Source organism: Pelodiscus sinensis, chromosome 24, assembly GCF_052426305.1.
Source record: "Pelodiscus sinensis isolate ZL-2025 chromosome 24, ASM5242630v1, whole genome shotgun sequence".
NCBI lineage: Eukaryota > Metazoa > Chordata > Testudines > Trionychidae > Pelodiscus > Pelodiscus sinensis.
The window spans coordinates 11,559,296-11,572,999 of NC_143075.1; the positions used below are offsets into that span (position 1 = coordinate 11,559,296).

Here is a 13,704-nt window from a genome sequence, read left to right on the forward strand (position 1 = left end):
TCTGGCACAAGTCCCATCTCCGGAAGACCCACACTAGAGAATTTGTTCCTAGATAAGACATTTGCACATGACTGATTTAAACTGAGCAGCCCAGGCTGTCAGGAGTCTCAAAATTCTTCCTCCAGCCAGTGATTCAAAGAGTTACAGGGAGGGGGAAAATTATTTTGTCCTTCAGGTGCTGGAAGAAAGGACAGAACATAAAAGAATAACACCAATCCCTCAGTTAAACTAGATGAGGACACAGAGATACTCCATTCTGAAGAAAGGTGTATTATTATTAGAACTGTACAGTGTTGCAGAAATTGACCGATACTTTACAGTAAATTATTTTAATACATTGCAATCTCTGCTATCCATATATATAAATCTAAATCTTGAACAAGGTCTTTGAATGTTGCTGTGTTCGCTGAAACCAGTGAGCCCAGCTGCTATCCCGGAAAACTATGTGCCTCTCACATTCCCCAGTGCAAATCTATTCATAATAAATAGCTCCTCTCAGTGTTATTATACGTAAACCCGCCCAATGTGAAAGTAAACCTGAAACAAAACAAAAACAGCTAGAAGACCCAACCATCCCACACAGCACAGATGTGTTGGCTGCGGATAGTCTCACAGTACTGTATATAGTCCGTAGCTACAAAATTAAATAGGTTGTTAACTCACCCGCATTTACACATTAAATAAAAATATTCCACTCAAAACTTATGTGTAAACTTTGCTCAATACCCTCTAAACAAGTTCAAGTTCAACAATCTAGTGGCTTGTTTCACTTCTAGGGAAAGAAGGAGATTTCCTGAATACAGTTTGTTCTACAGACCGCGTGGGGAATGCAGGTTAGAATTTGGAGCCTCCGGTAAAGGATGCTGGCTTGCAGCTGACCCCGTGTGTGAGGAAGGATCTGGCTGAAGCAGCTAGAAAACGATAAAGCTCATATGCTGGCCCCTCCGGAATGGTGGTGGTGTGGTAGTGTTCTGCCGTCCCCTAGGGCCGCTCAGGGGGGCGCTCGGGATACCAGGATTCCTGAGATTATTGGAGCCTTCGGAGGATCAGGCAGGAGTTTTGCTTTGTGATGGTTTCCTGCCCAGATATACAAAGACCGAGTTTTGATTGAGTTCAGTAAACTTGCAGAGGTCTGAACAGGGAGAGAAAAAAAAAAAGTTTCCTAAGGAGGGATCCAGGAGAACTCTTCTGAAAACACGTGCCCTTTAGAGCACTTCCCAGGTAACCCATTTCCTCTCAGTCTCTTTCTCAGTGCTGGCCAAGCTATGCAGATTCTTCCACCGGCACCCATCACCACAGTGTCTGGGCTGCCACTGGCCGGGAAGATGACCCCTCTCTGTTAACCTGAGCAGCCTGTGGATCAGGTCAGGATTTCTGCCTGCTCATCTCCATCACCAGTTCTGACTTTTGCTCCGAGTTAACAGGCCAAATGCAGTTGTTACCCAACCTGCTGACTTGAAGTGATGGTGAATGTTCACAGGTCTTCACGGACTTGATGCTCAGTGGGGACAGGGCTGGCTAACTAACAGTGCTCCAGGCTTAAAGCTACCTCCAATGTTGCCAACTAAGAGGGATCCCTGGAAAAGAAAGTGATCAGGTCTCCCAATGCAGAGCTCTTTAATACTTCGCGCCCAAACTAACCTATCCAGTGACCGGCTTCCTCCATTTATACCCCCTTTAAGTTACTGCTCCTTCCATACACACGACGTCCTGTTAGCCGAAGGCAGTGGGATTAGTAGGGAGGCTTTTCTACTGCATAAAACAAGGGCTATTCACAACGCCCAATTCCCTACACCGCCGGGACAGCGGGTTTCTTCAGAAAGCCACGTGTCCAAGAACCTGCTAATGCTGTAGAAATATCCGGGGCTAAGGGGGCACTTCATTTTTCATTGCGATTTGTAGAGTCTTGTTCGTGCTCATTGGCATCACGTTAAGATTTGGTGGAAAAGGTCCAACCTGATGAAAACCTGCCGGATCCAGGGCGCAGCACGCACAGGGAGGCCTCAATCGCTGTAGGGATTATTCCCCCTGATCATCCTAGACACACCTAGACTCTTCACAGCCCAAAGACACAGCTGAAAACAGAGCGGTCAGGGTGGGGCCCGGCACAGGAGTTTTTATAAGCACAGCTTTGGCTTCCTGCCCTCATACGTGATAAATCTGCTGGCAGGAGCTGGGCCCGGCCTGCTGGATGCCCGGCTCATTCCCCTCAGCATCCCAGAGGTTGTCGTAACTGAAGTCGCTGTGGCAGCTGTGGAGTTCTGTGTAGTCGTGATAGGCAGAGTCGTGCCGCACGCGGCCATTCCCAGGCAGGTGGTAGACGCCAGGGCTTCCGTCTGCAGATCAGAGGGGAGAGAGAGACGAATATGGATTGCTACAGGATTTCTATGCTGTCTAGTTACTTCCAAAAATATACTATGGGGAAAGGCGCAGCAGTGAGAGGTCTGGTAATCCACTCGCTCAGAGAGCAGATCCAAGAGATGGATCAGCACAGTATGCTTGACCCATGCTCCCTGCCCCGGCACACATGGCCCAGCTCCTAGGGAGAGCTCCATTCCCACAGTCCTTGGTCTCACTACTGAGGCTCCCACAGGGAGTGTGGGCCAGCTATGCCTGAGACCGGGTTGTTTTTCTCTCTCCCATGGACACTCGTCCACGGGGAAGCACTGGATCTAGTTAAAGCCCTGTCATTCCCCAGCGAGAAGATGAACGAGGGCAGACGTTAGGCAGGGTCACCACCAAATCTGGGGCAATTGCATGTAAATGATCTAAATGGAAAAGTGCCTCAGCGTAAAACGCGAGCCCCAGCGGCAGCCAGATAAGACAGACCCTGGGTCATTTTGGCCGAAGACAGGAGATACCAAGCACGCCGGCTGGGTTGCAGAAGACACAGGGGCTGCTGGCACATTTAGGAAGTGACAGCAGCGTGACAGCTGGAGCCGAGATACAGTTGTGCTGGGCTAAGCACTGCGAAGGCCATGTTAGAAGAGAGGCAGCAATCTAATGCCGGTGTTTGCTGCGCTGTACTGGAGCCAGACAGTGGCTCTCGCTGCCTCCTGGGGGACTCACCTGCTGACTGCAGCGAAGATCCCAGACACTCTTCCTTCAAGGAGGGGACCTACGGGAAAGGAAGGTGTCATGAGAGGTGTCTCAGCATTTTGGACGTCATGGCACCAGGTCTGCCAACAGAGGGGGAGGCAAAGGGGGCAATTACCCCAGGGCCCAGTGATTCAAAGGTGTCTGGGGCTTCCTGCTTCTGCTACCGTGGAAGCAGCCAGAGTCCCAAGCCCTTTAAATCACTGCCAGAGCACCGCTCCGCATGGATCTAAGGCCTGGGGGGCCCCATTGGGGTGGTCGCTCCAGCCCTGTCCCTTCCACCCTAGCTCACGCCCCTTCTGGAAGCACAAAGCTATGATCCCCCCTCCCATCTTGCCCAGGGTCCTGCAGAGGTTGTTGGCTCCCAGGCATAGCACTGGGAATAGCAGCTCTATAGCTTCCCACATCAGAGTCCTCCAATGTCATATCTCTGAGGGTTCAAATACTTGACACCCCTGCATAGTAACCACCCTCTTTTTGGCATAATGGGTGGGTCCAGCCAGACCCCATTCACATCCTTCATTAGTCCATTGGGGTATGTCTACACTACCCCGCTAGTTCGAACTAGGAGGGTAATGTAGGCATACCGCACTTGCAAATGAAGCCCGGGATTTGAATTTCCCGGGCTTCATTTGCATAAGCGGGGAGCCGCCATTTTTAAAACCCCGCTGGTTTGTGGAACGAGGTGTACCGGTAGTTCAGAATAGGCAGCCTAGTCCGAACTACCTAGTTCGAGCCCCATGTAGCCGCGCTGCACGGGGTTCGAACCAGCGGGGTTTTAAAAATGGCGGCTCCCCGCTTATGCAAATGAAGCCCGGGAAATTCAAATCCCGGGCTTCATTTGCAAGTGCGGTATGCCTACATTACCCCGTTAGTTCGAACTAGCGGGGTAGTGTAGACATAACCTTGGAGAGGCCCTGCTTGGGCACATGTCACACCAGGGTGGGAAAATGGGCTTCCCTAGATCTATAGATATCCCCTGGGCAAGGAGCTGCAGCTTCAGCCTCCTACAGCTTTCAGGAGTCAGGATGCTATGAAAGGCTGGCTTTGTGGAGTCAGCAATCTGCACTCAATTCCCAGCTCTGCAACAGACTCCCTGGGCAACCTTGGTCAAGTCCTTTAGGGCCTGGTTTTCAGAGGGGCCAAGTATGACTGGCTAAAAATAGTGGCTACATGGAACTTCTGATCTCTCTCTCTCTGTGCCCTATCATTAGACTGAGGATAATGATACCATCCCTCCCAGCACGGGGACCTGTGAAGAGATGTGCTCAGGGCTCTGTGGGGTTGATAATCCCAGGAAAGCTTACAAATATAGAGGGGAGTGGAGGTAGGGCACTAAGCTAGCTAGACCTGGGTTCAAGTCCCTATTCTGGAACAGATTTCCTGGGTGACTGTAGCCAAGTCATTTAGCTTCTCCATGCCTCAGTTTCCCTTTTGTAAATGAGGACAATACTTCCCTATCCCGTGGGGGTGCAATGAGTATAAATCTATTACGGTTTGCAAGGCACTGTGGTAATCAGGGGTTATAAATGCCTAAGAACGACATAAATAGGGACCTTGAGATCTGACTCATTAATAAAAGTAACCAGTCTTGCACTTCCACGTCTCCGCACACTGGGCTGAAATCGTGCCCCTCATTACTCCTGCAGACTGTAAGCCGCAGTGGGACAGGAGAAGCAGACCCAGCCTTGTCTGCCTGGCATCATCAGAACCAGGGCCCTTAGGGCACAGACACCTGACAGCAGGGGAAGCGATGCAGAGGCGCCATCAGGGGCTCCCCATCTTGGCACTCACGTGTGATGGGTAGGGCACGTCGGCCGGAGGGGCCAGCGGGAAGCAACTCGAGGTGCCAGGGATGACGCATCTTTGTGCTGCGGGCGGCTCTCTCCTGCGACTGCTGGGCACTGGCTGGCAGTAGTTCTGGGGTGGCGGGGGACGGGCCCCTGGGATTTCTGCGTAGCCGTTCAGCTGCCGTTCTGAGCCCGTCTGACCATGACGTTTTACAAACTGCGAAGAGAGCAAATCCCAGTTTGGTACCTGCTGTCCCTGGATAGGGGCCTTCCCCGACTACCCCCTTACTCCCGATTATCAATAAAATGCGTGAGGTTCAGGGTCTAAACTTCAAATTACACCAAGTTGACCCGCATCCCCTAGATGAGGGAAGGGCAGTAGCCTCACGCCATTCAGCCATGCCCCTGCGCAAAGACCAGAGTGAAGCCTGGCAGGGCACGAGGCTGGGGCAATGGGGGACAGTGCCACCTCAGGGTGGGGGGACGGGACTGACGGGCAGCTCAGGGTTCTGAAAGGGAGCCAACCTTTTACTAGTAAGAAGCGGCTGCTAGTAGAGGGCACAGAAATGGCATCAACTCACTGATCCGCCTGCATGCCCCCGCACAACACCCCTGAAACTCGGGTTTGGCTGAAGCAGTCGCGGGAGCTGAATCACTCTGGTCTGGGGATACCAGATCTCACCACCCACCCCCATCCCAGTCTAGGTGCATTTTTGCTCATCACTGAGTCACTTGGCAACTCTCAGGAACCAGCTCCCGACCGCTTCAGTCTGGATCCCAGAGGGAGAGCATTTCGCCGGTCACAGCAGAGTGCGGGCGCCAGAATTCCATGCCTGGGGAACACTTGCCCAGCAGAAAAGACCCGCTGTGCCCGGCATGGCTCTGCCATGCTCACATGCTGCCAAAGCTCTGCCAGCAGAGCCAAGCATGCGACTCCTTTTGCCCTGAGCACCCCCACGGTCACACAGACATCATACCTCTTCCAGGAAGTCAGCGTCTGCAACTCTGAGCCCAGCGGTGGGGGTCGGAGTGTAGGGGTCGGCGTACAAGGGGGAGCAGGGTGGGGCCGGTTTTTCCAGATTGCTGGCAGCTGTCGGAGTCTGACTTTCCCCCAAGCTCCATCGATTCAACTGAAAGAAAGAGTCAAAAAATCAACACCAGGCCATAGGAACATAAGAACGGCCGCACTGGGTCAGGCCAAAGGTCCGTCTAGCCCCGTGTCCTGTCTGCCGACAGTGGCCAAAGGTGTCCAGAGGGTGTGAACAGAACAGGGAATCATGATGTGTCGCCCATTCCCAGCTTCTGACCAACAGAGGCTAGGGACACCCTCCCTGCCCATCCTAGCTAATAGCCATTGATGGACCTAACCTCCACGAATTTATGTGGCTCTTTGTTTAACTCTTAAAGTCCTGGGCTTGTGGCATATATTGGGATTAATTCAGGTGTGTGTCTGTGTGCCTGGGGTAAGGATGTTAAAATGCGGTTAATTGACTAGTGGATAGGCCCTTCCACATTCCTCCTTTGAAATGTACGAGAGCCCCCACTGGGGAAGTCCGCTGGCTCCAGGCTGCACTTGGGTGCCTGCTTTGAAATGCACAAAAGTCCCTAGTGGGGGCTCTTGTGCATTTCAAAGCCATGGAGCCTGGGGTCAGTGGGGGACTCCGCTCCGCACTATTCTGCATGCTGCTAGGTGAGGCAGCATTTTAAAGGGCCAGCCGCAGCACAGCTAATCCACAGATTAGCTGTGCAGCGGCTGCCCCTTTAAAACGCCGCCTCTGGCATTTCAAAGGGGCAGCTACCATGGTGCCCGGGGTCAGCTGGGGCCTCCCCTAATGACCCCGGGTTCTGGGGAAATGCCACGCAGAGCCCAGGATCAGCTGGACCCCGGGCTCCACTGCTGCCTCTTTGAAGCGCATGAAGGTGGCGTTTTAACGGGGCAGCCACCACACAGCTTATCCATACCGCTTTGAAGTACCCCTCCCCCCTTTTCCAGCCTCTATCTCATAGAGGGGGAGGAAATCGAGTAGCTGACTAGTCAAAAGTCTATCTGATAAGCAAATGCTTATCGGATAGTCAAATAGTCTACTAGACTTTAATATCCCTAGTGTGTGTGTGGGGGGGGGGGGGGGGATTCCCCTGTCATTTTAACTCCAAATGCAGCATGGTCTTAAATAATGGATCACAGGGACTGACCTCAGCACCACAAGCATTAGCGGTAACCACTGGAACTAAAGGGGTCACTTCTTTGCTTGTGAACCAGTAGTAGGCTCTTATCCCCAATAAGGCTGGAGGACAAGAGACATGCCCGCACATACTAAGCCACTGCAGAATACACCACTGGCCTCTTCCCAAGTCCAGCATCACAATGCACAGAGCCCCAAGCTGCAAGGTTGAATCGGCACTTTCCTTCCCCTCTTGTCCTGCTGCCATAGCAGGAGCTGGAACCAGCCAGAGTGACAGAGTCTGCAGGGAAGGCAGTGGCCAATTGCTTTGCTTATGCTGAGAGCTGGGCCTGCCTCTCTGACCTTCTAGAGACCAGATTTATCTGGGAAAGGCTCAGGCAGAGGAGATGCCATGTCCAGCAATAACACAATCAACCCCCTTCACCATGTAAACTCCCCTTCTTTACCAGCAGCGCTCCAGTCAAAGTGGCACACGCACACACGGCCTTTGGACGCAAGGCCAGAAGCATGTGAGGGGTTCGTTAGACCACGCCCCATGTAAAGCGAAGACCAGCCCATCCTGTTTCTCATTCCTGCCCTCAAAACACCTGCTCTTGTAGAAGTAACTTCCTGTGCATTGCCCTTTAAGGGGCGGTCCTTCTGGATGTGAGGTAGATTGTGAGCAAGACAAGCAATCTGAATACCTCAAATACCATAAAGCAGGGTTGGGGAACCTTTTTTGGGTCGGGGACCGCTGACCCACAGAAAAATCAGTCGGGGGCTGAACACAAACAAACCCTCACTAATGAGACCCCCCCAACTGAGAAGGAGAAAGACACTCCCCACATCCCCCTCTCACACCACAGCCTGGTGGGGGGCCAAGCTAGTAGATTTTGTGTACTCCAGCCCCATGCAGGGATGGCAGGAGGCTGGAATGCCACTGCCCACTGCTGGGGAGGAGCCCCAAGTCTTGGGGGCCGGATGCAGGCAAGGTGGGGGCCATATCCAGCCCCCGGGCCTTAGATTCCCAACCCCTGCCTTAAAGGGTATTACGGGAAGGAGGGAGAAAAAATATTCTCCTTAACCTCTGAGGACAGGACAAGAAGCAATGGGCTTAAATTGCAGCAAGGGAGGTTTAGGTTGGACATTAGGAAAAACTTCCTGTCAGGGTGGTTCAGCACTTAAATATCGCCAGTAATGGAGATTTCACAAGCCCCCGAGGCAATTTATTCAAGAGCAGGTTGGACGGACATCTATCAGGGATGATCTAGATGGTTCTTGGTCCTGCCGTGAGGGCAGGGGACTGGACTTGATGATCTCTCGAGGTCCCTTCCAGTTCTAGTGATCTAGGATTTTCAGTTGGCAGGTGATCAGACCCCGTTGGTCTACCTGTTCCTCTACCCTCCCGACCACGAGCGTGCGGGCGTTGGAGCAGAAAAGCCTCGGCCACGTCATCTGCATCCCAGGGAGACGAGACCTCCCACTTACGTTGTTCAAGTCCAGGTGCAGTGGGTGCCGCTGGGAGCTCAGTGCAGAATAGGGATCGTTGTACACGGGGGACAGCAGCTCCCCATGGGGGCTTTCGGGAAAGCTAAAGGCGGCCCTTTCCGAGTCCTGGCTGCTGGGCTGCAGCTGCTGGGGAGGGCCACATTTGCCTTTGGACTTCCGAGCGCTGCCACTCCTCCTCAGTTCTGGTTTGGCAACCCCCGTGCTTGGCCAGCACTGAAACAAGACAACAAATGCTATGAGCCAGCTGTCAGAACAGTGAGAGTCCGGACACACATGCCTTACCCCCCTCCTCCCCCCCAGCACATGCCATGGGATTCTGCACACGCCTGCTTGTGTCACAGTGAAAATGACATAACGGGACTGTATTTCAAGGATGGAGTTTAGTTCCTACATGCAAAGGGGCAGAGTTAAGGGTGTGTGGTACTCTTCACTCTAACCTATCTGTGCCTTCCCAGGGTAGTCTCACCATTCTTTGAACACAGCTTTTTGGTATGGATTTAACAGAGCCATCTGTTGTAATATTAACAGGGGTTCTGATCCAAAACAAACTCCCATCCCCCACAATGTGTATTAGCTCCTTGGGTAATTCCCTTGCTGCTCTAAACTCTCGTTTAACCAAATTAATCCAGCACCACCCACCCACCCACATTCTATCCAGTTCATTGTATTTAAATGACTAGTTCAGGCCAGTGCATTGTTTTCCTGGCCTGACTGTTGAACACACCTGTGCCTCCCCCAGGTCACATCTGACCCTGTGTGTACCCTAGGTTCCCAGGAGATGCACTTACATGGACAGGCTGGGCATAGCCTGGGGACAGGGGGTCGTCAATCACTCTGCCTTCCGGCACCAGAACAAATGACTGCTGGTCAGGGAGGGAGCCGCTGTGCTGGGAGAGGTGGGCTGAGGTGGTCACTTTCCCTCTTGACGTCCAGGAGTTCGTCCGGCCATCAGAGGTGAGCGAGCCTCTCCCGCTGCCCGGGAACTACATGGGACATGGGTAAAAATAGCACATGGGAATTGGCCTTGTTCTGGGCCCGGTGAGGGGATTCTGGGCTGGCAGGTCAGTGCCAGGCCTTCGGGGGGCGCCGGGGCGGGAGGGGTAGGCTGTGGGGAATGGATGAGCCAGAATCTACCAATGAGAAGCCATGGCAAAAACATTGCCTGTATGAGAGGGCAGAGCTGCCCACTCAGCACATGAGAGTCGATACGTGTCTGTGAGCGGCTTAGAGATCCATGCTACGGACCAGGGCACTACAGAGAGGCCAGCGACGATGGTGGTGTGTGCAGCGCCCTCCCCCCCCTTCAGGAACTGGGGTGAGACCCATCCCTGCACACTGGATGCTGGGAAGCAATTTTGGAGGTGGGAAGCAATTTTGCTCACTGCCATGCTGGGCTGCTTGGTGTCTCTCAGTAACCCACCTCCTGAGACAGTCCAGGGCCAGCCCTTCACCTCCCCACTCCTTCACGTACCTTCACGCCAGGCCTGCACTTCCTAATGAGACACCTTTGACATTTAAGCCCCATCTCCCCTTCCTGTACATCTGCTGGCAGCTGCTGCCCTACGGCTGATCAGTGCGGATGTCTCTGAGATGAACTAACTCTCCAGCTTTGGGAAACGCGCACGGTCAGGGGGTTACATGGGGAGAAGGGTCCTTCACTAATTCCCAGCCCCTGTACACAGTCTCAAGGCAAACGGAATAAGCTGGGCGTGGAGGGGTGTCACTAGCATTCCTGCCAGCGGGGGTGAGGGGCAAAGGGAGCAATCATCCCTGGGCCCAGTGATATTACAGAGCCACTAAATTCCTATGCAGCACCCGTGGTGCCTAGAGTCCTGGGCCCTTTAAATCACCGTTGGAGCGGCAGCTCTACGGCTGTGGAGGGAGGTGTGCCGCGGTCTGGACTGCTTGCCTCCACCCTGCCCTTTCTTCCTGAGGCCCCGCCCATTTTGAGAATGTAAAGCCAGCCCCCTTCTCATCTTATCCAGAGGCTGGAACAGCTGTTGGCTTCCCTGATCACTGGTGCTTAATTTGTGCCAGGGCTGAGCCCCAGAATTTTGAGCCTCGGCAGCTCATAGCCCCGACATCTCTTCCATTACATATTAAGCAGTGGCTGTCACTTTTGTAAGCCACCATTATTGTCACTGTTCCAATGCATCACTCAAATTGCACAACAGATTCATAATCTCCTGCCAGGCACCTGCTTTTTATAGGGCCCTAAATATTATCTAAGTGATCAAAGACTTACATCCGTGCCTTGCAGTGTGGGACTCAAAGCAAAGGCTTGTGCGTCAGGGCAGCATCTTGTGACTAGAGAGACAACTGCTGGGTGTCCTTGGGGGCATGCACAGATGGCCGAGCAGTGCTGCAATATAAATTACCTGCACAAGGTGAGGTGGCTTTGATCCCGAGAGGCTTTCGGATCCCGAAATGGAAGAGTCAGCATTTCGAAACTGGGCTGTTTTCAGGCAGTACAGCCACTCCTGGTAATCTTCGTAACTGGGGCAAGTGACCCGGATTGAGTTTATTAGTCGGCCTGGAAGTAACATAAATCACGTGGTTAATGATGCTGATTAAGAGTCCCTCTTCCTCCCCTCTGAAATCCTCTGAGGATGAACTGCCCCGGTGGGGGGAGGTGAAACCCGCACACCTGCTGGGTGTGGTGTGCTGTCCCATTTAGTGGCACCAAGACCACTTACAGGAAGAGAATGAGTTTCTCTACAGCCTGAGCTGCGAGCCAGCTGGCTTTTAGCTCATGCAATAGAGGCTCATGGAGCTAATTCGGTTCCACCTGTCGGCGTTACAGGTTAGCACAAGGCCCATGCACCAAAACCAGGAGTAAGCAGGACATCATGGTTCACGGAGAGGCTGAGGGACCAGGCTGGCTTCCGTGCAGCTCAACCCCTGGGGAGAGGTGGCCAGGAGAGATTCCTGTGGAAGCAGGGATTCCTGTTCTGAGAATGGCTTCCCCCCAGGAAGGTGACGGCATGGGAGGGTCCAGCGGCAGCTGGTAGTCCCCCAAAAGTATCGCCTCAAGCTGCTGTATTTGGCCCATGACGTCCCTGTTGCGGGCCACCGGGGGATCCGGAGCACCTGGCTGAGGCTGCTCCAACACTTCTATTGGCCAGGGATATTTGCGGCTGTGCAGCGGTACTGCCAGTCCTGCCAGAGGGGCAGGAAGGCCGAAGACGGGAGGAAAGCTGCTTGGGGGGGGCCCTACCCCGTATAGAGGACCCCTGGGGCTTGCTGAGAGAGTTATGGGACTTCCCTGGAAAAATCAACAACTACATTTCAACAATGGGCCAGCTGCTAAACTACGGGTTTTGAATTATTCAAAGGAATTAAATGTGTTTCTAAACTGAGTTCATGACAGTTAGTCTCTCTAACCAACACAGTTGGTCCAATAAAAGATCTTATCTCACCCAGGTTGTCTCTGTAGTTCACAAAACACAGAATTCTTTAAACCCACTCTTTTTTTAAAAAAAGGGTTAGTTATGTATGTGCCATATCAATAACTACACTACTTAAGTTTAGGCATTAGTTAAAGAGGACATAGTCAAGGTAAAGAAATACCATAACAATTGTTCCTCCTAGTGTTTAGTCAAATGATGGTGCTTTAAAATCACTATATGTTGTAGAAGAACACTGAACAGGAAAAAATAAATGCAGAAATTATTCTGAATTCCATTTTATCATCAATATTTAGAAATTTGAGATTTCAGTGAAATATTTTGTCAAAATTTAAAAAAGGTTAACCAAACAGCAGGCATCCCATGATGACAGGTAGAGATTATCATTTTTATATTCCACACAGTTCAAAATTGGGTGGATAAGTTTCATTTTCTATTTGTTTGGTGTCAAGCCATTTTCAATTTCTAGCTCTCATGCTGTAGTAGAAAACGGTTTCTGAGCACAGACATTTCACTGGTACAAGTCTGTTTCCATTGATGCAAACATTTCTGCCCATATTAAGCTTGGGAACTCCATCCCCTTTTCTACATAAAAATAAAAGCTCAGAAGCAAAACTCTTATTTTAGAACCTAAGTTTTAAATGACTGAATCAGATTTCTGTAAATCAGTTCGACTGTTGTTAATGCAGTATCCAGCATGTGTCAGTCACGTACCTTCTATTAGAAAGGAGCTTTTTTGCTTTTCTTCAAAATGAACTTGTATTGCATTCAGTGGCAGTTCTCCCTGTTTGTAAAAAGGAACAGGCTTAGAATTCCACAATGGGAGAACATTCAATATTTTTCCTTGAAGCTTTTTAAATTTCAGGCTGTTCTTGTCTATATTGTAGCATGTGAACCCACAACAAGGAGTAGATCACCATTGTGCTGTACACACACATAAGGAGAGACAATGTGGAGATGTCTAAATAGACAAGATAGCTCAACGTGGGAGAAAGGAAACTGTAATATCCCCATTTTACAGATGGAGAACTGAGGGAGAGAGAAACTAAGGGCAACATTTTCAAAAGCACCTAAGTGATTAAGTCTCCATTACAAATGTGACTCAGAGCTTGTCTACACACACTAAGGGTAGAGCGGGGGGTCCCTGGCTAGAGGGGACGTCGGCACCTATGGTGAGTGTAATGAACTGTAGTCTGGGAGATTAACATTCAGTGAGGGAGAGTCGGAGGTCAATTCCAGATGAACAGTTGGTGATTCTGTCCCATCATAGGACAGTTTGGGGCAGTTGCCCTGGGCTCCCCACTTTAGGGGCCCTGCTCGTCAGCAGGACACAGGACCTATGCAGTGTGGGGGGCAGTCCGTCCAGCTATGGAGGCTGTTTCTCACTGGCAGTGTAGCACTGACACGTCTTACATCAACAGAAGAGGTTAGTCGTTAATCCACATCTCTGAGAAGCGATAGCTCAGTGGCTGGAATAATTCTTTCATCAATCTCGCTGCTCCTACACTGCGGCTTATTTCAACCTGGCTACTCTGCTCCGGCTGCAAAATGTTTCCCAGACCTGCACTACACAGCTAGGTCTTAGCAGCTTGCTAGGGTGTGAATCTACCCTAGCTAGTCTGCAATGGTCCAAGTGTTAACAATTTGTAAGAGCACAGTGATTTAAGCTTGGTCTAGACTCAAAATTAGGTCAGCACCACTCCATAGTTCAGACGAGTGAAAAATCCGCATCCCTAAGCA

The 13,704-nt window shown here is 51.5% G+C and overlaps 1 protein-coding gene across 2 annotated transcripts in view; it reads right to left on the minus strand.

The window, feature by feature from the left end:
- Positions 1-254: 254 nt before the first annotated feature.
- Positions 255-13,704, minus strand: part of PLEKHN1 (pleckstrin homology domain containing N1) — a 50,527-nt gene continuing 37,077 nt past the window's right edge. The window contains exons 9-16 of one of the 2 annotated variants that reach the window (XM_075906815.2): positions 12,679-12,748; positions 10,936-11,090; positions 9,346-9,540; positions 8,537-8,770; positions 5,864-6,016; positions 4,891-5,103; positions 3,070-3,118; positions 255-2,336 (exon numbers count right to left, since the gene is read on the minus strand). In XM_075906815.2, coding sequence (XP_075762930.1) covers positions 2,146-2,336; positions 3,070-3,118; positions 4,891-5,103; positions 5,864-6,016; positions 8,537-8,770; positions 9,346-9,540; positions 10,936-11,090; positions 12,679-12,748 — 1,260 coding nt within the window. In that variant the 3' untranslated portion in view covers positions 255-2,145. The remainder of the gene's footprint in view (positions 2,337-3,069; positions 3,119-4,890; positions 5,104-5,863; positions 6,017-8,536; positions 8,771-9,345; positions 9,541-10,935; positions 11,091-12,678; positions 12,749-13,704) is intronic. The other variant, XM_075906816.2, reaches the window with a different exon arrangement.